The 22,299-nt window shown below is 30.2% G+C and overlaps 4 protein-coding genes across 17 annotated transcripts in view; 1 reads left to right on the top strand and 3 right to left on the bottom strand.

Moving 5' to 3' along the window:
• LOC145969408 (multiple inositol polyphosphate phosphatase 1-like) overlaps positions 1-7,810 on the bottom strand; it is an 8,710-nt gene extending 900 nt beyond the window's left edge. The window contains exons 1-8 of one of the 3 annotated variants that reach the window (XM_083095532.1): positions 7,560-7,810; positions 2,809-3,011; positions 2,384-2,515; positions 1,993-2,186; positions 1,614-1,724; positions 1,279-1,429; positions 866-1,076; positions 425-634 (exon numbers count right to left, since the gene is read on the bottom strand). In XM_083095532.1, coding sequence (XP_082951658.1) covers positions 425-634; positions 866-1,076; positions 1,279-1,429; positions 1,614-1,724; positions 1,993-2,186; positions 2,384-2,515; positions 2,809-2,989 — 1,190 coding nt within the window. In that variant the 5' untranslated portion in view covers positions 2,990-3,011; positions 7,560-7,810. The remainder of the gene's footprint in view (positions 1-424; positions 635-865; positions 1,077-1,278; positions 1,430-1,613; positions 1,725-1,992; positions 2,187-2,383; positions 2,516-2,808; positions 3,012-7,559) is intronic. The other 2 variants (XM_083095534.1, XM_083095535.1) reach the window with 2 other exon arrangements.
• The window catches only part of Pig-g (phosphatidylinositol glycan anchor biosynthesis class G), a 24,572-nt gene extending 2,273 nt beyond the window's left edge, over positions 1-22,299 (top strand). For 2 of the 11 annotated variants that reach the window (XM_083095520.1, XM_083095527.1), the window contains 22 exons: positions 2,719-3,024; positions 4,224-4,326; positions 7,509-7,975; positions 9,665-9,921; positions 12,399-12,671; positions 12,971-13,262; positions 13,502-13,591; positions 13,713-13,895; positions 14,060-14,169; positions 14,276-14,442; positions 16,470-16,668; positions 16,788-16,997; positions 17,121-17,309; positions 17,769-18,123; positions 18,606-18,802; positions 19,029-19,262; positions 19,667-19,845; positions 20,242-20,471; positions 20,551-20,704; positions 20,890-21,193; positions 21,754-21,920; positions 22,000-22,299. In XM_083095520.1, coding sequence (XP_082951646.1) covers positions 14,152-14,169; positions 14,276-14,442; positions 16,470-16,668; positions 16,788-16,997; positions 17,121-17,309; positions 17,769-18,123; positions 18,606-18,802; positions 19,029-19,262; positions 19,667-19,845; positions 20,242-20,471; positions 20,551-20,704; positions 20,890-21,193; positions 21,754-21,920; positions 22,000-22,240 — 2,844 coding nt within the window. In that variant the 5' untranslated portion in view covers positions 2,719-3,024; positions 4,224-4,326; positions 7,509-7,975; ... (4 more) ...; positions 13,713-13,895; positions 14,060-14,151 and the 3' untranslated portion in view covers positions 22,241-22,299. Of the gene's footprint in view, positions 1-2,718; positions 3,025-3,474; positions 3,989-4,223; positions 4,434-7,508; positions 7,976-9,664; positions 9,922-12,398; positions 12,672-12,970; positions 13,263-13,501; positions 13,592-13,657; positions 13,896-14,059; positions 14,170-14,275; positions 14,443-15,518; positions 16,087-16,469; positions 16,669-16,787; positions 16,998-17,120; positions 17,310-17,768; positions 18,124-18,605; positions 18,803-19,028; positions 19,263-19,666; positions 19,846-20,241; positions 20,472-20,550; positions 20,705-20,889; positions 21,194-21,753; positions 21,921-21,999 lie in introns of those variants that run through there. The other 9 variants (XM_083095523.1, XM_083095529.1, XM_083095521.1 and 6 more) reach the window with 9 other exon arrangements.
• On the bottom strand, positions 8,417-10,341 carry LOC145968294 (dynein light chain Tctex-type protein 2). Its single transcript, XM_083093671.1, has 3 exons — positions 10,294-10,341; positions 9,752-9,945; positions 8,417-8,983 (listed from the first exon to the last, which is right to left on the bottom strand). Exons 1-3 carry the CDS (start codon positions 10,339-10,341, stop codon positions 8,818-8,820), a joined length of 408 nt encoding a protein of 135 aa, XP_082949797.1. The 3' UTR covers positions 8,417-8,817.
• LOC145969411 (uncharacterized) lies at positions 11,069-14,677 on the bottom strand. 2 transcript variants are annotated; one of them, XM_083095540.1, is made up of 5 exons: positions 14,481-14,677; positions 13,650-13,869; positions 13,473-13,560; positions 12,982-13,212; positions 11,069-12,585 (listed from the first exon to the last, which is right to left on the bottom strand). In XM_083095540.1, exons 2-5 carry the CDS (start codon positions 13,862-13,864, stop codon positions 12,481-12,483), a joined length of 639 nt encoding a protein of 212 aa, XP_082951666.1. In that variant the 5' UTR covers positions 13,865-13,869; positions 14,481-14,677; the 3' UTR covers positions 11,069-12,480. The 2 variants fall into 2 exon arrangements, with proteins under 2 accessions (XP_082951666.1, XP_082951665.1); XM_083095539.1 differs by having other exon boundaries at positions 11,069-12,594; positions 14,481-14,664.

Below are 22,299 nucleotides of genomic sequence, written 5' to 3'. Positions count from 1 at the left end.
TGGGAATTGATTTAATTGACTGCTTTATTTAAATTTGATTACTTTATAAAATAAATTAAGAAAGAGATCTGATGTATATCTTAAATTAAAGTAGCACTTTTAATAATACAATTAAAAAATATAGAAATTAGAGTACAATTTATGAAGCAGTAGAATCAAGAATTTATCTGTATCTAAGAGAATTGAAAATCTTGAATGTATAATTATAAGAATTGAATAAAATATCGTATATTAATACAAATATTAGAGGTACTCGAATTTGAAGCAGCAATAAATTAATAGTTAACTTGATCATAAAAGAGAAACACACACATCCAAATAATTGAAATGGAATAAATAATAATAATAATTTTTTAGTAAAGAATTTTCAAACAAAATAAAACGTGAAAAATAAATGTATAACAAATAAAAGAAATATTCTCACTTGTAAAATACGGCGACGAGATTCGCGGCGTAGGATGATATCATAGATGTACGCCACTGTCGTCTGGCCATGTCCTTGTAATTGTAATTGGTCAACTGCGTCGAGTCCTCGTTTATGCCCATCGCAGTTAGGAGATTTTGCAGACTGATTATGTCACTAAAGTAGAAGATACCCGTGGGTTCGCCCGACATTTGATCGCTCGCTATATTCCTAATGGAAAGAGACACATATTTTTAATTTTTAATTTTTCCCTTTCTTTCCTATATTACAGAATGTTGTATAATGATGTCAAGTTATTCTTCGCGTAATCCTCATCGATTTCTACTTTCAGAAAATTCAGTGTAATAAGAAAATAGAATTGGAAGATTTAATAGAGATATCTAAATTTATATTCGAAGAGCGAGAAAAGCAATGATTGAAGATTCGAATTTTGAATGGTACCCAAAATGTTGCATCATGTTGCGCAAAAGAGGACATCCTAGACGAGCATTGATATCTCGTCCGTAGCCTGCTTTGTAGTAGTAATCAAGATCCTCCCTATACTCCAAGATGCGGAGCTCTTCTTTGCTAAAGATGGCGCACCAAGGTGAAAGTTTGGTCACGGTCCAAGCTTTCTCGTATCGACAGGCGTCGTACATTGCGTCGATTCTTTCTACAAATAATTTGACGAATGTATAAACTTTTCATAGACGAAAAAATTTTCATATAATTACGTAGAATGATTATATTAATACAAGAATTAAGTTTAATTATTTAATTTTTTTATTAATACAAGAATTTAATTTTATATTTTATTTTTATATTTTTATTCCTTATATTAAATAATCGATGTAATAATAGAATTATTGACGTACCGGTAGAGATATTGTTTAGAAAACCGAGTCGTCGGCTGACATTCTTCAAAAGATTCTGAAATTCTGATCCAGCATCAAATTTTCTACGTTCCGTATCTTCGAGCGATTGTTCATGCTGTTTGTCGTTCCTTACTCCGCATGTTTTATATGCCTGTTAAATTAATGAAATCAGATAAACAAAAGCAAAGAGAACAATATTACGGCTTAAAGAAATAATAATTTTTCTACTCTATAATTTGTTTATTAAAGAAATTGTTAATTTTGTTAAAAATCTTGATTATAATAGAGGCAAAGAATAACTTATAATAAAAGCTTACAATAAAATAAATATTTACCATAAGTAAAGTGTCATTAAGAGGACTGTCCTCGGGAAGTACGGCTATCCTGCTTCCGAATAGACCCTCCATAAAAGATGCCATACTTTCGCGCGCTTCGGTAGCACGGAACTGAAAGAATATTTAAAAATTGAAAAAAAAAAACATTTAAATGTAAATTAATTAATTTAAATATAACTTTTTTATATTTTTTTATAATTGAAAAATATAAAAAATAATATAAAACAAAGAATATAAAAAAATATCTCTTATTGTTTCATCGGTTTATTTTTATTTATTGACTTAAATATTCTGTCTGGGAAATATTTATTGACGAATATCCAAATAATTTAATTTAATAATTAAATATTTATTGCGACATTCAAGAAAAAAAAAACACCTTGTAATTGGCAGACGTGATATTGCTGGCATTGGGCAATAATAGTTCCGGAAAATTGCTCTGCAACCTTCTCGCCAGTAACCTCATGTCCTCCACCCCTTGTGGCGTCAGAACTTCCGCCCGCTGCGGGGACAAATAATCGTCCGGCTGCCATCTTCGCAGATTCTCCAGATCTCGATTGCACAAGTGACCCTCTGATGGCGCGAGAAAAGGAAAGAAAATGAATGAGGAAACATTCATATTGACAAGCATTTTAGATACGCGAAATATCATTGATATTTACAACAATTTTTGCAAGAAACATCTAAAACCGTCTGAAATATCTACACAAAAAGATGATATAAAAGAACAAGAAAAGAAAAGTCGATTCTACATTAAAGAAAACGTCTACCACCACGCGTTTCATGATTGTTGAGTATATGCTCCTTGACATCGGTTAAAGCGACGATTTCGTTGATCTCGTCAACGGTCGGGCAGCGAGTACCGTGTGCTGCGAGCATCCAGATTTGCACCGGTCGACAATCTAAAATTAAATTATATATAAAACTGTTGTTATATAATATATATTAGAAATTGTACTCTGTCATTTTTAAAAGTACAATCCAAAATGTAGGAATAATCATTCTTTATCGAAATAAAAATAGAATAAGATGGAGACATTTGATGTTTATAAAATTTGATTCGAAAATTAAATTTTTTAAATTTACTTTCATCAAACTTTTGCAGATGCTAAACCTACGGACATCCAGTTATTGCATCGAAAAATCTGAAGTAAAATCAAGGCAAGACACGGATCAATCAATTTCCAATACTCACTCGGTACTATTTGAAACCGGGTCTTGCCACCGTGAACGAAATGATATGCAGTCTTCGTGGCCATGTACAGATACGGATCATCCTCATCCGCGAAACAGAAGTCGACGTCGCGCGCGACAGACACATGGACATTCGAAAAGGCCAAGAGCGACGTGACCAGCAATAACAACAACGCGTACATTATGTAGTGGAAACTGTCGTTCCTGCGACAATATGGTAATAATAATAAGAAGAATGATTGCATCAAACGTGAATAAATAACATGCAAAAAACTTGCACATGATGCAATAATAAAAAAAAAACATTGTAAGTAGTTGCGATCGTTGATTATAAAATTCAGAGACTCGAAGTGCAATTTTAATACGGTTGACTGGTGAAAAATTCCTTTATGAAAGTAACGAGATGTTTCAATTTTCACTATTTTTTTTTAATATTGTTGCATTCACTATGTCAATCTTCCTATTTTAAAATGAATATTTTTAAAACTCATCGTTCCAGAGACTCGTTTCTTTTCAATCCTGGATTTGAATAATATTAATTTTTTTCGCAATTTTTGAAAAGTGCGCACTGCGCATCATATTTCTGCAACATATTTTGCAACAAACTTGCGCAATTGTACGGTATAAATTTTTATTGAAAGTTTACGTAAAATATATTTGCGTTTAGACAGCGATCTTAACGGAATGGATTTATATCGGAAGAAAAACGCTTTTCCTTTTTCATCCCGTGGACCGAGGAATAAACTTTTTGCCGCAGGTTGACTATATCGCGGAATATAATTTATTACCAACTTTTATGAAGAAGCTAGCGTAACGTGGCTCTGCCGATTGCATAACCGGAAGTGTTCGCGCGTTTGCTGCTCAAGTTTTGCCGCGAGCAGATAAACCGATAAGTATTAGTCAGAAGATGATGACAGATTCTCAGAGTTGACTCGCAGTATCTATGCACTTCGAAAAATGATCTCTTTCAATTCCAAATATTGAGTAATTCAAAAAGGAAAATGACTGGACTCATCCCTAGAAAAAAATTTTGAAGAATATTCGAACAAGAAGAGATTTGAAAGAATCGGAAAATTTCATGATTTCATTTTTGATTTTCATGAAAAAATCGTTGACGCGAAGGCCAAGGATAGACTCCAAGTGAATGAGAGAGTAGAATTATTACGTCGTACATCATAATGGTATTCTAACCGATGAAAACCGGTTTCCAGTACTCTTAAGGTTGAGGAATTCTCGCTACGTACGGCTGTCTTTGAGATTTTGTAATCGACGGAGAATCAAAAATAGCTCGCGCGTAACAGTGACGAATAACTCAATTAACAATGAAACGCGATTAGAGCCTTCTTCTTTCGCGCTGACGACTTTACTACTTTATTACTGCTTGGCCTACTTATGCTTAATTTCTTGTGTCCGCAGATACCACGCAAGTGTCACCATCGTCTCTAAGTATCGTTGCAAATTTCATTTCAATGTGAAATCCATTATCCACGCCCGTCCCGCTTCAAGCGTCATTTCGAAGGTAATTTAATACGCATATGTGCAGTAGACAAACAGGAAAATATTCAGTTCTTGTTTTTCACATAATAGAGATGCCTCGAGGAAATCATTATTATGGAAGTTATAGAGGTAAAATATACAAATAACACGTTTGCTCTGTGTATAATTTCTTTTTAATTAATTTTCTATTAATTTTCTAATTCATACAATTTCAAATTTAAAATAACAGAATATCTAATTGCCGAATTCACAAATCAGTTTAGTGTACAATCGATTGAAAGAAAATTTAATTGTTAGAAGTGAGTTATTGATGTAGATATTGATCAGTGAGTTATTGATGTAGTTATTGATCAGATTATTATGAGTTATTGATGTAGATTGTTATTAGTTATTGATGTAGATTGTTATGAGTGAAATCAAAATCACTTTAACGATTACTTTGATCGGGATGGAATTATTTAAGAACGAAGGATATCGTGATTTATAAAAGAAATCGAGATAATTACTCCTAGAAAGGAAAAGGATATTACGAAAGGAAGAAGATTAGAATAATTATGAAAAAGACTAAGAGAAAATCGAAGCAAGAAACGATCGCGAATAAAACTTTTTTATGGAAGATTTGGGATGACTTCAAATCATGATGACCTAACATTGATTCTACGTAAAATATCGAAAAGATACGCTTAAATATCCTTCGCGATAAATTTGCGCAGCTGCAGCGAAACGGTAATGACAGCATACAATAAAGGAATGTACGTCGCTGTTAGATATGTAGCTGTCATATATGATGACGTATGCTTGTGCGAGAAAGAACAGGAAAAGATTATCAACTATCCGAAAAAAGTCTATATATAAGCAAATATAAATAGAAATAATTATATATAAATGTCCATTTCCTATGTTTTCTTTCTCTTGTATTCTCTTGTATCTCTGTCTGTAAAGGGAAAAATAAGAAGAATAATTGAAAAATAATTAGAAATATAATTTTTAGCTTGTTTTTTTATAAAAAGTAAAATTTGAAGAAATAAAAAATGGCTTATCTATATAAATTTATATAATTATATGTTAGCTATTTTTTCTCATTAAAATTATACTTTTAACTATTTTTCAATTTTTCTTATTTTTCCTATATATATGAACAGAGATTATACGAGAAAAAGAAACCATACATGTGTATAATTATATATATTATATATATAATTATTACATATTTATTTATTACATATTTATACTTATATAGATTTTATATAGATTTTTCCCAAATAGGCAATGTGATTATTATTATATTTCACGAAAAACAAAAAATATTTATTAGAATAATATTCGAAGTATTGATGAAATCATGATTGGAAGAAGTATTTGATGATCATTTACTAATGATTTTCGGCGATTGATCTTATCATTTAATTAATATATCCTGATATAGGATTCTTTTAGTTTCATGTTTCTCAGATACACATCTGTTGCGATTTCTAGATTCTTTAATTTCTTTCTGGGTTTATTACTTTAAATTCTAAAACTTAAATTTTTAAAGTTTATTATTTTGGAATTCTTAGATTGGATTTATCTTGGAGTTTCAAATTTTAAAATTCTTGACTTCTTTATATTTTTTTGGATATTTGATTCTTTTTTTATCACATAATTCTTAAATTAAATATTTCCTAGCAAAGTTTTCTTCGACATTTCCTGAACTTTTCATTATATTCACTGCAATATTTCTAAATCTGCGAATTCTTAACATCTTTACATCTCATTTCGTTTATTTTTGTCAATTGTTTTGAATTTTTACTTTTTATTAAATTTATCAATCTCTTATAGATTCATGAGTAGAATTTAAAAATAATATCTTGATTTCATCGCCTTGTTCTCTTCTCAGATGTTTCTTGAACTAAACTAAATGCATTTCAGCAAAAAGTACACTTCCGATCACGTATTCCGACAATAAATGGCGAAGCGATAGACGGCAGGGGCACGCGACAATTGTTCATGAAAGTAGGACGACGACGCTGGTCACGCTGGATGATTCTTAGAGCAGGAGAGCAGCATAATTATATTCGTGTGTTTTACGCGAGCGCGAGTTCGTTCGTTTTCAGTGAAATCTGACAATGTATCAGAGTAGACTCGCAGCGATTGCGATCCTCGAATTACGCGATCGAAAGCGAACGCTGCGCACTTTCGTGTCGGATAACAGGAATTTACGAGAAAACGAGAACGTGAACACGATATGTATTTATCGTGCGATACATCATCTGCTATGCTTCTAATTAAATCGTCATCTCGCATGCGTTGAAGCGCGATATGTTAATTTCGCATGTTAAGGTCGCGAATCGAGCGTTTCCTGCGATTCCGACTTAGATCATCTACATACATAGATTCAGTGCGAATCTTAACGTTCAAAAGACGAGAGCTTGAGAATCTGCGAATTTTAGAACGTTAGATCCAGAATATTAGATTCAAGAATTTTGTGAGACCACTTGTCGATGAAAAATTTAAGAACATTCTAGAGATAAAATTGAAGGACTTTTTTAAGAACGCGAGAAACTGAGTGTCTACGAACTTTGAAGTCCAACTGTTCAAATAAACCAATCATCAATATTTGAAAGATTGATGCGTTTAACAATTTATAATTTCTGTAGATTTTTTTAATGAGATTTTTATGGTCACGTTCGTAAGGTTCTAATTGTCAAAATCGAAACAATTTTAATTAAGAAGATATTAATAATTTGAAATTCGTGAATCTAACAATAAGAACTGAAGTATCAATTCAAGTATTTAATAATCAAAATATACTAATAATATATTCCAGTAATTAAATGCTTAACGCATTTAAAATACAAAATAACTTTAAAAAATATTTATTTCAACAAAGTTTTTCATATTAATTTTTCATAAAAGATATTTATAATAGAAAATTACGAACATACACTTATAATAATTTTTATTTAGAATTTTTAATTTATAAATAAGGATATTTTTATAATAAAAATATAATATTTAAAAAAATAATCTAAATAAATTATTAATAATATACATAAATTTTTAGTTTAAATACATTAATTTTATTTAATTTTACATTTGAATTAGAAATTCAATTAAAATTTACTTTTAAGTTTTTTTAGTTTATTTAATTTGAAAATAAATTATTTCTTATAATTATTAATCATAATAAACTTCTTTCATTTAAGTTAAAATTTATCCTTTTAGATTAAAGTGTAAAGATAAAAGATAAAAGAGTGAAGACGATCGGATACATACGAAGGATCTGGGAACGCTCGACGATCAAGGAATAGTATCCGGGATGCTGCAAATCGAGATCAAAGATTTTTGAAACTTGAAAGGGCGCGGTCAATCACGAGAGATCGAATCACACGGAAGAATGAGAGAGAAGTTTCACTTCCGACGTAAGGAATGTAAACAATGCACACCTTCGCGCGCGATCGCGAGGTTCGCGTTCAAAGCCACCGTTCGCTGCGGCGGTTCGTGTGGCACTGTCGCCCGAGGTCGTCGCGCCTGGTTGCCTACCGAACAGCCGACCATATCTAGACCTGACGCCTGCTGCAACGCTAACTTGCATCTCAACCACGATCTCTTCGATCCGCGAGTTAGCGCGACCTGATTTAGAGACGTGCGGGCGTTTCTATCTCAATATATATCACTCGATTCTTATCACGGTACGTGGTAGATCTCTAGACTCCAGAGAAAAGTTGATCTTGCATTCCGTCTTTTATTCGCGGATAAAATGCCCGCGAATGGGGGATATTGATGAGAATTAAAGATATTTCAACATATGTGATAATCTCTGTAATTTGTCATTTACTTCTTGTTTAGAATCATTTTCTTTTATTATTTAGAATCTTATGTAGGTAAAATAGACTATTATAAATAGATTACTAACAGGAATAATTAATTACATAAGATACATAAGCTTTTTGCTCACCTTGATATGATTGTTCCATCGTCGCCAGATGAATTGCCAGATCTTTTTCATTTCTCTCTCTCTTTCTCTCGACTATTCTCTTACGACATTAACACATCACTCGCGAAAACACTGTTAATTACGATCGCCCGCGCGCTAATCATCAGACCACGATAATCGCGCGGAATTCCCAACGTTAACACATGTGTCGCATATTTTGTTGTATTGTATTATATATTGCACAAAGTATCTAATTATAATAATATTATAATTAAATTATAATTAATATTATTCCATCTGATGATTAGTATATTAATGCGTGTTATTAATTCGAAAACGAGCAAATTATATCTAAGTTGACGAAAACTTTCGCGAGAGACAATTCGAAACCAAGCATAGAGTTAAAGATATCATTATCATTCGTTAAAGATCTCAAGAACATAAAGTATGCGAGATATGTTGCTCCTCGATTTAATTGCAAAACTTATTACTATTAAATAGCGATTATTTGTGTGTATGTGTATATGAAGTAATATTGTGGTTTTCACATCATTCGATTTCTTCGTAAAAAAAATATTTAATTTTGCAATATAATAATTATTCATAATAAACACCGAGGACACAACATTGAGCGTAGAAAGTTCGACCTTCGAGAGAGAAGAGAGAATAATTGTCCTTTTCGCTATCCCACAGAAAACCTAGAGTCGTTTCTATAGACTGACTGGTCTTTTCGATTATCGTAACTGTGACGATAATTTTGTGTCTAAAGAGAAATAAGAATAACAGTATATAAACAAAGTGAATTTCATAAAATTGATGTGTTAAGAAATATAAAAAAATATTTCAAAATTATATAGTTTAAAGAGAATAACTTGAAATTAATTAAAGAATATATTTCGTGAAAAAATAATTAAAACTAAATTAAATAACATAATAATTCAACAATATAAACATAGTGAGAAATATAAAATTGAAATATATTGTGTTTCAAAAAATTAAAATATTTAAAATAATATTTCAGAAATTGTATACTTTTTAGCATGAAATTTCAAATTCTTTAAGTATAAAATATTAATTTAAAGAAAATAAAATAAATTAAAAAACATATTTTATAACGAAAATTAATTAAAAATAAATTTTATTTTTTTATAGAAGAAATAAGTTAATTTTATAAATCTTTCCATAAATTATATATTCAGGATTTTTCAATATATTATTTCTTAACGTACATTGTTTTCAGTTTTTCCTCAATTTAGAAATTAAATGAATTATTTTATTAAATAATTATATATATTGCAAAATAAAATTTATGTCATTTACATTTTTTTATATATGTGCATTTTTATTTCCGAGATATATCTCTTGTGCGATTTATCTTGCAAGTTAATTTTGTCAGTAAGAAATAAAAAAATAAAAAAAGCTCATACGTATCTTTTGTAAATAGGATTTTCGTCGAGAAAAGGAAGATCCTCTCTCATCAAGAATATCAGCTGTAAATCTTCGAGGATGCAGCTTCCGTATCCGCACACACCTGTCGAAATTGAGTTTTTTCACACGCCGCCGTATTTCCGATGCGATGTCGGTGCACAATTTTTCAACCACCGTATCATCATACGTGAGCTCATCCAAACGATTATTCATCACTGTTTTCACGATCTTGTCAACTAAATCGATCTTGAACGGATTCGGCGGCTCCATGCGGTAAGTATTCTGATATTTTGGCGCCTGCAATAAATTACACACTCGTTACTAAAAAAATTTCTTTAATTTGTTATTTAGTCTTTTTCACTTCCTTATTATGTATACATATTTTACGCTTTATATGTCATATTTCTTATACATATATATATTTTTTTCTAAATCTTGTATTCATATATGTAAGATGCCACCACACTATGACTTTAATTTTTAAAAAAATTAGCTATATCTCAAGGGAAGAAAAACTATTAAAATTATATTAATTATTAAAATTAATTATTAAAATTTAAAAGAAATTGCGATAACATATATATTAATATGGATTTTAGTAATACAGTATGATTTGAGAGGACACTTTGTATATTAAATTCTTACCTCATTATCGTCACATGTCTTCTCATTCGCCTCATGTTGGGACGGCATAATTTGTCAATTTTTAAAAGTAAATCAGTGAACAAGTCTTTGCTATTTCGAAAAAATATTCTTTTGAAATAATAATAACTAGCTACTTAGTTAATCCCTTTATAAGAGTACATGTATCTAAGGTAAACGACAATCAGTCACTTAGAAACGCCGCGATCGATAGAGAATAATAATGTTCGAAAATAAATGTTCGTTAGGATTGGTGGACTTTTTACTCTATTTTTTCACTCAATTCGTCATTATTACTTAAAAAATAACGAGTTATTACAATTTCCGGAATGCTACATTTTTTTACATTAAAATATAGTAAAAGCGATTTATTTTTTTATATCAATATCATTCGCTTATAATGAAACGACATTCGTTTATAATGAAATAAAGAATTTAGATAACTAAAGAAAAATATCGAAAATATCTATATATTTGTATAAAAATAGAGATAGAAAGAATATAAAAGAGATATAAAAATATATAAACATATTGATTCCCGTGAAATTGATATTAAGTGTTTCGAAAAATTAAAAAATTTATTTTAGAGAAACATATTCTCTAGAAATATATTCTTTATACATATATTTCCTCGATAAGTATACGAGCTATAAAATCTTTACGTCTGTTTCTTCTTCTCTTTTCCTCTTTCTTGTTATATCAAAAAATTTGAGTTGAAATTTCCGAAAAGCTATATAAAAATACAAATATTGTATTAACACAGGAATATAACGTGAGATATACTTAATAATCTTCTTTATTTTTCATTGTACATTGTTTGTAATATTTCCATCGCCGATCTTTTCGATCTTCTCAAAAAACGCTGCATCTTAATCATTATTTAACAACTCACTCTTTCTTTCTTTTTGTTAACATTTTGATACGAGCCTTAAAATACATTTTGTATAGCAGTAATTAATTTTAACTTGCATAAAATTCGACGACGCGTTATCAGTAAAGATAAAAAAATGTAAGTGCTTGCTTTAGAGATAGATCTCCGATGATGTACAGGCATGCGTTTTGCAAGGAGCTTTCGAATTCTTTTGAAATCCCTCGAGATTTTCGAAGAATTCTGACAATTTTTTCTCAAGAAGTCCTCAGGAGGAATATGCAAAGACAAAAATGGGATAAATTTGTATCTTTACACCGTCAAACCGTACAATTGTATAATTATTCTTCATTAGTTTTTATCTTTCTACTAAAAAATACTCAATCTTTTATTTGTTAATTATTTTGTAATAAACAATAAAGGCGACGACTAGAACATGCTTTGAAAATTATTTAAGGATTATGAAGATCTTCACAACATGTGTCAGCCGAAAGTTCTGTGGGTATGACTGTGTAAAGTTAAATATTTATCGAAAGTAGCAAAGTTTTGCCGCACAAAGAGTAGCGCGAAAAATACGCTCTCTAAAATATACATATATTCATATTACACATTAATCGACACGTCAATTCCATTTACAAATCCTAATGTATCCTAATATCACGACAAACCGTCGTTATATTTGCAAAATTCACTTTTCATTATCTAACGTCAATGGCAAAATAATTTCATCGACCTGTTAAACAATTATTAAATTCAAATCATTACTAGTAAAAAAATAATTATTTTGCTTACGATTAAATTAGACTAATATCTTCCGTTAGCGTTTAGCTATTTAATAATACTACATCGACATTATATAAATAATTACAAGCATTTCTTAATCAAGAAGAAGACTCTTAAACAAACAATTAGTAAAATGGTGCGATAAAAAATCTCGCATAAATTTATAAGGAAAAAACGATTTATAAGAAAATTTAATTGAATTTAAATTTAAATTTAATTTGTCATTTTTATATTTTTATAAGAAAAGAAAAACTATGAAACAACGCATTAAACATTTAATTTAATGACGAAAAAAAAAAAAAAAATCCAAGGAAAATAATAACAGTTTTAATATTCTTCTCTTGATCATAAGAGACTCTTATTCAATGTTTGCCCTACATGTTGCGAAACCTGCGTTAAAGTATTTCTCTCTGTGAGGTAGGCATCGAAATCATTTGCATCATTATTTGTTCGACAGCGAGTCCCGGCGAGAGAGTTCCTGATCTTCTGCGTGAATCGTCCTCGGTTTGAACCCTCGGAAAATGAAACGACGAAGAATTCTAAGACAGCAATTCCACCTCCGCTTGAATGTTCTGGCGCGCCTGTTCCTCCAACTTGTCGCGAAACTCCATGGTGGCGAAGATGTTCGGGATCTGCAGGAAATTCTGCAACACCTAATGAGCATAGGAATGTTCATACGAAGAATACGATCGCATTAAATCAATCTCTCTTCTTAGATAATTTATAATAGGTAAATTTTCTTTCTAATCTTATAGATATTCTCTATTGCGCAAGAACATTTTTTTTTATATCAAGAGCTTTACGTAGATTTCCGTAATTATATGGATTTGTAACGCTATAAATATGCAGGCGAAAATCTTGAAATCTATCTCAGTATTATAGTATATTTATATTATATTATATTTATATTATATTATATTTATAATATATTTCAATATTTCGATTGCGATCAAGATTCATCTTGCGACAATTTTTCTGCGACTGGAATTCTCGCAAACTCTTAATAAGCTGCATTTTTCGATTGTGTAGGGTATAATTACCTTCAGTCGCAGTGCCGTGTACATGGGTTCGCTGAGAAAGGAATATTCTCCGCGTATTCGCTCCCTGTATTCAGCGTAACTATCCGGAGAGGAGCCGAGTACCGCCATGTCCAGGTCCAAGAAGTAATGAGCGTCCTCACCACCGAATGCACCCCCTACTTTATGCGCCTCGGTGCTATGAGTCGCTGCCATTTTGAGCAGGGCGCATGTTTCTTCTCTGAGCTCTGCGTTCTTTTGAAAGGATCATAAATTACTTCATATTGTATTTACGTCAATACAAGGTAGATATTTATTTTTTATCGCTTTTCGCATTCAATTCTGAAATTCTAAAATTTTTTTTAACAAATATGAAATTATTTTGTATATTTACAATATAAATTTCTTTTTGATTCAATCTATTATATTTTGTAATGCAAACTATATATATACTTATCGCATTTGTATGTTAATATACTTGAACATTTGATCTAAAATCGATGAAATATACCAACCAACGGAATTTTGGCTTCATCGGCAAAAGTATTAAAGTGTTCGAGATTTTTGTCTTCACCATCTAGAGCTTTGGGATCGTACTCGAAACTACAACAGAATTTTCAGTAGCGATAAAAAAGTAATAATTTAATAATTTAATTTAATAATAAAAATGTAGAAATGCATCACACACTCACTTTTGAAAGAATATGGCGAGCAGGACGGCACGTGGATTTTTTAGATTTCCTTTGATTTCGTAGTAATGGTTCAACTTCTCCCTGAGCGAGTCCAGATTGTGGTACGTGCGTTTCTCCTCTGAATAGACCTCCTGCAGACGCGTGAACCAAGCATCGCAGACCGCGGCGTCCAGACCTTCCGTAGCCTCTTTCCAACTGTCCTCCAGCGATACCATTGTTGCTGAAAAAAAATTGTCCTTCTCAAGTGTATGCAAGCATGAAGAAGATTTTATTAATTTATTAAAAACGCTGAAATATATACATTTATATTAATTTATTAATATATATATTTATTAATTTATTAAACGCTGAAATATATATTTATTGTACAAAAAAATCGATCTATATCTCGCTGAAAATAATATTTTCAGGAAGATATCGATGATTATTCATACCAAAATATTGTAGATGACTTATTCATAACAAAAGTATTTGCCAAGAATTAACGTAAAATCCGCTTGAAATGAACGAGTTGAGAGATGTAAATGATAATTTTGTACTAATTGGCAATTTTTTTTAATACTCAAATAATATACGCAAATATGAGAACTGAAAGATATATTTAAATATTTTATATTTTTTTACAGACACAAGTAGACAAAGATATTAATGCCGAAAAAAATCAGGGTAAAGTTGCAGTATTTTATATTCGATGTTCCAAAATTCGAGAATCCGAGGAAAAGCCAGCACCGAGAATTCAAGAATCCGAATACATTTTTTCAATTTCCTCGGAAATCTGCGAGTTCCGCCTTATGTAAGTGCAAATTTGGAGTATACTCGCTACGCACTCACTTGTCCCTTTCGACAGACGAAGGAAGAAACCGTGGCACGTCGGGGAACAGCAGGAATTACCGAAACATGATTCACGATCGTGTTTCGCGAAACGACACTGCCACGCAGAGTGTTTTACGTCGCGTCGCCGTCGTTGGCGGACAAAACAGTCTCCTCCTCCACTTATTGATCACCCTCGACGACCGATTCGAGCCTCTCTACATAGGGGGACCGCCGCAGGCGCGTATTTTCATCGAGCGTACAAAAATTTTTTCTTGAGTGACTTTTATATGCTCTGTAAAAGAAAAGAGATCTCGCATTGTCTCTTGTGCAGAGAAAATTTCCACCGATACGACACTTTATCCGTTTTGGAATGATCTCGAAAATAGAGCTTGCATAGTGTTATAATTATATACAGTTCGATAAAAAATAATTTTTTTTCTATAAGAAAGAGCCTTAACATTTTCTGTAATTTTTTTACGCAATATGAATATTATTTTGAGAAATCTGCAGTTAAAGCTGCAAAAAAAGAATTATTTTCATGTATTTTGTCTTGTAGGTAATTATACATAATATCCTCATCATATTAACGATCTATATTTATATTTGTAAATATTTTTCAATATGTTTATTCAAATTTGAAAGTTTTCCAGGTCACTAAATAAGAAATCATGAGTTTTTAAAATTTGTTTTTGTCATTTAAATTCATTAATTTTAACATTGGATTTTTATATTCAACAATCTGAAAAATCTTCAAGTTGAAATAAAAATATTGAAAAATACTTAATAAAGCCTTGTAAATCTGTATCATCGACTATGGTTTCTGCGAAAAGTGTTATTGAATTGAAAATATTAACATTTATATTTTTCAGATAAAAAAAATATATATATATATATATATATATTGTTATTTACATTATATATATATATATATATATATATATATATATATATATATATATATATAATGTAAATAACAATGCATATTTTTCGAATTTAATAATAATTAAATAACATATTTTTAATTCAATAATACATTTTTATAGTTTATTTACGTTTGCTGATTTATATAATATTCACATATCATATTAACAAAGGATGAAATTTTTGAAAACTTTGGAATTTTCGGAAGAATTCGATCATTAATATGCCTTGTGTATATATAACTTGGAAAAAAACTCAATTCACATGATGATTTTTTTCCTCTACTACTACGCCAGCGTAATAAAAAAATTTATCGCACATAATAGATGAACATATATTAGCATTCAATCGGAAATTGTCTATAAATACTGAGATAAAAAGCATCTTTTTCCTCTCTATGTGCATTAATAATCAGTAGAGAAGCACGTATATCAAAAAATCAGATTGTGAACACACTCGAGAGCGAGTATTTCGAGAAAATATTCGCGCCAATCGATTGTTAAATTCGATACACGGCACTGCCCGTCGACAGTAGTTACCGAAAATGTAGCAAGATGCCTGTAAATAATGTGTTAGTGTTCTACGTGACTTTAATCGCGCCGATTTCTATTATTTTATTTTTGTACGGTTTCTTTCCGATCGCTCATCATTGCGATACGATCGCTTCGCGATCAGATGTTCCGAATTACATTGGCAATGTGAGGTAAATTAACCTTATTTTCGCGCTCTTATTAATCACACAATTATTAATTAAATATCGTTAATATTTGAATAAATTATTAAGATGAATTAAGTTTTTGTCGATATTTATATAAAATTAATTCCTTTAATATATATTAAGATGTTATTTTACAAAATTATTAGTTTATGTCATATTTATTGATTTATATTTATATAATATATATTAAAGTTAATATTTATTAAGGTTGATTTATTTTATCGCATGATATATACTAACAAAGTTGAATATATTAATATTGAATACTATTTCAATTTTTTTCTTTCAAAATAGTAAAAGTAATAGATGTAAATGTATATTAATACACCAATTTAAAAAATACATATTTATGCACATGCTATTTTCAGCATAAATAAACATGCGCTGTATAAACCGATAATAACAAGATTGATAATCATGGTGATTGATGGGATACGATGGGATTTTGTGGCAGGTCCAATGGGAAATACCACTATGCCAGTGACAAGTAAGCTCCTGGCAAACTCTTCTGGATGTTTGTTACAAGTCAAGTTGCAATCGCCAACAGTGACAATGCCTAGAATAAAAGTAAAATTATTATTATTAATCTTACTATTTATATTTTTGGAAATAACATCTAATGAGATTTCTTTCTTTAAAAAAAGAATTTGTGTGATACAATTTGTTGCTTTTGCTTTTCAACACAGGCAATGATGACTGGTACAGTGCCAAATTTTATAGATGTAGTACTAAACTTTGGGAGTAAACCACTCCATAGCGACAATTTCTTGCTTCAAGCAAAAAAATATGGGCATAAATTGGTATTTTACGGAGATGACACTTGGCTCTCTTTGTTTCCTCATATGTTCGAGCGCCATGATGGCACTACTTCGTTTTTTGTTACAGATTTTACAGAGGTAATTAGTACATGTTACACTGGTAATAAGTTATATTATGATAAGTTGCTATTTTATTGGCTGTTTCTTAGGTTTTTCTGCTGATTATTAAATTGCTTATTAGATTGTTAATTTTATAAACAGGTGGATAATAATGTAACTCGACATATACAACATGAGTTGAATTACAATGATTGGACTATGATGATTCTCCATTATCTTGGATTGGATCATATTGGTCATGTTGAAGGTCCATTTGGTGCATCGATTAAACCTAAATTACAAGAAATGGATGAGATCATTAATCAGATAGCTCAAAGAGTGCAATATTGGGTAATTAAAAAATGCCTTAATTCTCATTTTGTAATCTTTTTTATTTTTTTTCTTCTTTTAATCATCTTGTAAAATTATCTTTTAATCCATTTCAATTTTTATTTTGTCTTGTCATAGGTCTTTATTGTATAATTGTTTTATTCTATTTTAATTTTTTCTTCTTTTTGTACTCATAATCATTTGCTTGGAAAAAGTTTTATCTTATATTGGAGATTTTATCATTTCATTTTTATCATATCAAGATTTTATCATTTAGATATTATAATTAATAATCTATTTTTATGTCTATGATATATATTTATTTAGGGTATATATTACAGGATATATTACATATAATGTTTATTTCATATAATGTAAGACATTACTTTGTGGATATTATTGTGAAAATTATAATTATATATTTAATACATAACAGAAAAATATCTATTAGTTTCTATTAACTTGCTGGATCATCTTTAGAATACCAATGGGATACCTGCACTCTTCATTATCTGTGGCGATCATGGGATGAAAGACTCGGGTGGTCACGGCGGCTCGACATCGCAGGAGACAACGGTGCCGTTCATCACGATAGGAGGGACTCGCTGTTCTCATTCGAAAGACAGCGAACCGATCGAAATCGAGCAAATCGATATAACGGCAACGCTATCCTCCGCCTTTGGATTACCTATTCCTTCCGCAAATCTCGGCTCTTCGTTCCTCGATAGCATTTACCATCTTGACGACGCCAAGCAACTATTTTGTCTCTATTACAATTCGAGGCAGGTGCTCGATCGTTTTCAAAAGCTCGTCTATCGAAAATCACAAATTGAATGTGAGTATTAATTTAAGAATTATTCATGAATCTTTGGATATAATAAGGAAACTGGGTATAAGATTAGAAACTGAAAATTTTAGAAATGGAAAAATTAAAAAATTAGCAACCCATTTATGTAAGAATCTAAGTTCAAAGTTCTTCAAAATTCAAAAACTCAAAAATTTGAAATTTCAGATATTTAAACAGATATAGTTAGAATTTATGAAGAAAAATCCTTTTAGAACTAGTGTTGTAGAGTTTCAAAAAATTCTGTAGAATTATTCTATATGGGTTGTATCAAAAGATATGTTGACCAAAGAAGACAAAATTAATATTCTTTCTCCATTTAACTTGATTATCTGTAATATTTTAGTTGCTTTAGTTTTTTAGTTTGCTTAGTTAAGAATAAAAGAAAATATTTCAATGACAAGTTGTTCGGTTTAAGAATATAAATATTGCAATCAGAGCATTCTTTGAATAAGATAATTCATTCTTTTTAGATATATATCGGAAATATTTGGATGCTGTGAATTTGCATGCCGCTTGGTTGAAAACGAATGAGAGATCGAGCAGGATGTTCGAAATAATTGTTTCATCTTACAATACGATCCTTGCAGAAATGAAGGACGCTCTAATAAGTAGCATAGTCGAGTATGACTTTCGTCCAATAGCTCTTGCTGTGCTCTTTCAATGTCAAGTGAGTAAAATAAACGGATAATTCAAAGATTGCCAAATAAGAGAACAAGGTTCAGGATTTACAGTTCAAATAGTATCGAATTTAATCTACAGAAAAGAAATCTCTTATATAAGACTCATATCTCTCTTACGTGTAATTTTAATAGATAGTCTTCCATGACAAACACAATTTCTTTTCAGGAGATTGATTTTAAGAAATCTGTAAATTGTTCTACATCTTTTTTTAGATACTTGCCATTTTGTTTTTTGCACGAAACGTAATTTGGACTACGCATAAAAGACCCGTATTTTTCTTGATATATTTTTCTTTGTGCTTGGTAACATACTATTTTTACAATTCTGAAAATGTGACTTCGCCTCACCTGATGAATATATTCAACGCTTTATCGTTCCTACTCATCATCAGTATCTTGTACATAAACTGTGATCTGTGCATAAACAGCAACTTATCTCTCATAAAGGTGAGAAATTTTATATATTTAATTTTCAAAACTAAATATGTGAATTAGAAGTTGTAACTGTTGATTAATAATGTCTACAAATTTATTATTTAATAATAAATAAATTGGTTATAAATTTAGATAAAAATATTTTAAAAATTAAAGAATTCTCAGAATTGTTTTACATGATTTGAGTAGATATCTTGCTACGGTTTACATACAAACCAAAATATATACGATTCTATAATTTTTTATGACATAATAATTTAGTAATATTTAATAATTAAATATAAATTATTAAATAATTTAAATTTAATAATAGAGTTTCTATTATATTTTTTATTTGTCAAGAATTAAAAGAAAGCAAATAAATAAAATATTCTTTTTAAAATATTCTTAACATAGTATATTTTAATTGAATATAGCTCACAAGGAAACCAAAAATATGTAGAGTGTTTGAAGTCGGCGCGTTATTACACGTAGCGAGCCTCGCCGGTAGCAGCTTCATCGAGGAGGAACATCAGACATGGTACTTCTTCTGGTGTACTACGGTTTCGTACTTCCTCTATCGGTGCTTCAGAAGATTGCTCGTTTGTGAACGATAGTGAGTATGTTTTTTCCTTTTCAGATTCATTAAATGCATTATTTTTTATCTAAAAAAGACTAGTAATTAATTAATAAAAATTTTAAAGAGAAAAAAATTCATATTTATTAATTTTTTCGATAACATTTAATGTTTATACTATGAATTAAGTTATTCTATAAATATATTTTATGTATGTGAAGAATCTAATAATTATTTTTATAAGTTATATTATATATAGAATGAGAAATGACATAAATGCTGAATAGGATATTTTTTCTAAAATCCACAATTCGAAATGGCGTTTTTATTTTTTCTTTAGCCTGTATTTAAAAAGTGATAAAATTTGAATCAGATTTAAATATCCATTACGTCGCAACTGAATCTTTCGCCAGCTAACGGTGTGGTATACAATAGCGATCTTACTAGTGATCTAAGGATGCGAACCGGAATGGATCGACGTTACAGGAATTCTAGGCATTCACGCCATGTAGAACTTTGCGCTAAGTTATTATTGGTACTGATAGGGCACAGAGTTCTGCGAAAGCTAAACAGCACTGGTGACAAATGGGCGCATCTACCTGACCTAGCTCGCTGGTTGAAAGAGGACGACAGTAAAATCGGGATGACGCTCCTGCTTCTAGCTGGTGAGAGTTTTTAAATTTGACGGTGAGAGATTTATATACAGAATGTTTCAGTTCTTCTAATGCTATATTCATTTTATAGCGCTTGTTCTTTTGATCTGGATCGCACACAAATGTGAAGACAAAGAATACAAACGGCTGTCGTTGATATTTAATACGGCCATTGCAGCATGCATATATCTTCGTCATATGGCCAACAATATTGTTCTGAGAATTCCATTATATTTCTTATCAAGGTAAATATAAAAAATTGCAAAGTATGATAGTTTTCTTTTTGTTCAACTGTATTATTGATATAATATTTTGTATAATTATTGATATAATATTTTGTATAAATTTTGTATAAATGAAATTTCTAAATTATTTGTCGAAGTAATTACGAGAGTAATAACAAAATACGTTTAAATTCCGTTTGTTGCAGTGGAATATACGAAGTACAAATGTTTTGGGGAATAACAATGCTGTTTCTTGTAAGCTACGGCTATCGAATGACTTTAATAATTAGACACGACAAGCAACATTTCGCGAGTACGATGCTATTTTTCATCATCAATTTTTGGGTGATGATCTCGGCGATGCTCCATCAACCATACAATGTGATCTTGTTGCCATTGCAGATCGTTGCAAGCTCAACGATTGATGCTGTATTAAAAGAAAATAATTTAACGCTTGATCTCAGCGTCTTCGTGCACTGCTGGCTCGGCAATGTATTTTATTTTTGTCAGGTAGATATCCCCGTGAATTTTTCAAATCCTCGATTTTTGTATTAATATATTGAAAAATTATATTTAAATATAAAATTGAATATATAATATTTAAATATCATAAAATATAATCAAAACTAAATATATCTTAAATGTATATATCTATATTTAAATATATAATATTGAATTCCTAAAATAAAATTTAATTATATACATAATAAGCTGAATTAAATAACTTGCAGAAGAAGTTTCAAATATATATATTTATTTCTCTTCATTATAATTTATTTAAATATCGTAATTATTTTCGCGCTGTTCTCGAGCTTCTGTAATAAATGTAAATTTTCATTAAAGGGCAAGATAAATCTAGTTCTGTCAAATTTTTCTCTATATCTAATATAAAATCTTTCTTTAAATATCTCTATTTATTATATGTAATTAATTTTGTTTTGATAAAAAATTTGATAAACTAATTGAATTGTTATAATTTAAAATTCGAGACATATATATATTTATCTTGTTAAGAATTAAATTTTAGTCACTTATTATATAATGTAATATGTGTATGATTAATGTTTCAGGGAAATTCTAATAGCCTTGCGAGTATAAACATTGCGGCGGGATACGTCGGCTTGCGTTCCTATATGCCTTTCATTACTGGCGCATATTTAATCATCAACACTTATTCCGCGCCCGTCCTAGCTTATTTTCTGCTCGTTTATCGTCGACAGTCAAGCGAGACACATTGGTAAGTCGCTTCGCGAGTTCTAAAGTTCTCTTTCAAGCAATCAACGAATCGTTACAAAGGAATGGATTTGTATTTATAGCATGGATATCGTTACACATACGAGCAGAACTTACATCGCATGGAGATTATTAACGATGACCGTTTATATGATCATCGTCGTTGGCCAACGTCATCATCTTTTCGTATGGTCGGTGTTTTCCCCGAAATTGTTGTACGAGGCAACGTATTCCGCGATGATGTGTTGTAGTGTGTTATTGGCATTGATTGTGATTACACTGCAATCTGCGATAATTCCTAGTTACGCATCGTACAAGGATTAAGCCAACGCAGGAATGACTTTTGTGTTTTTGACAAATAAATAAATTTATATTTTATAATA

Source organism: Camponotus vicinus, unplaced genomic scaffold, assembly GCF_025532165.1.
Source record: "Camponotus vicinus isolate PSW18456_S1 unplaced genomic scaffold, iyCamVici1.0 SCAF_3, whole genome shotgun sequence".
NCBI classification, from domain to species: Eukaryota; Metazoa; Arthropoda; class Insecta; order Hymenoptera; family Formicidae; genus Camponotus; species Camponotus vicinus.
Note: the sequence above shows the minus strand (reverse complement) of the source record. Positions and strands in the feature narration are given on the sequence as shown.

What these genes read in the sequence shown, in the direction of transcription:
- LOC145969411 (XM_083095539.1), bottom strand. Translation starts at nt 13,864, where the DNA reads ATGGTATCGCTGGAGGACAGTTGGAAAGAGGCTACGGAAGGTCTGGAC. An exon ending in CTCGCCATATTCTTTCAAAA is followed by an intron (nt 13,561 to 13,649) that starts GTGAGTGTGTGA and finishes ATTCTGTTGTAG; the next exon opens with TTTCGAGTACGATCCCAAAG. An exon ending in ATGAAGCCAAAATTCCGTTG is followed by an intron (nt 13,213 to 13,472) that starts GTTGGTATATTT and finishes TCCTTTCAAAAG; the next exon opens with AACGCAGAGCTCAGAGAAGA.
- LOC145968294 (XM_083093671.1), bottom strand. Translation starts at nt 10,341, where the DNA reads ATGCCGTCCCAACATGAGGCGAATGAGAAGACATGTGACGATAATGAG. An exon ending in AGACATGTGACGATAATGAG is followed by an intron (nt 9,946 to 10,293) that starts GTAAGAATTTAA and finishes AATTTATTGCAG; the next exon opens with GCGCCAAAATATCAGAATAC. An exon ending in AAAAAACTCAATTTCGACAG is followed by an intron (nt 8,984 to 9,751) that starts GTGTGTGCGGAT and finishes ATTTCTCTTTAG; the next exon opens with ACACAAAATTATCGTCACAG.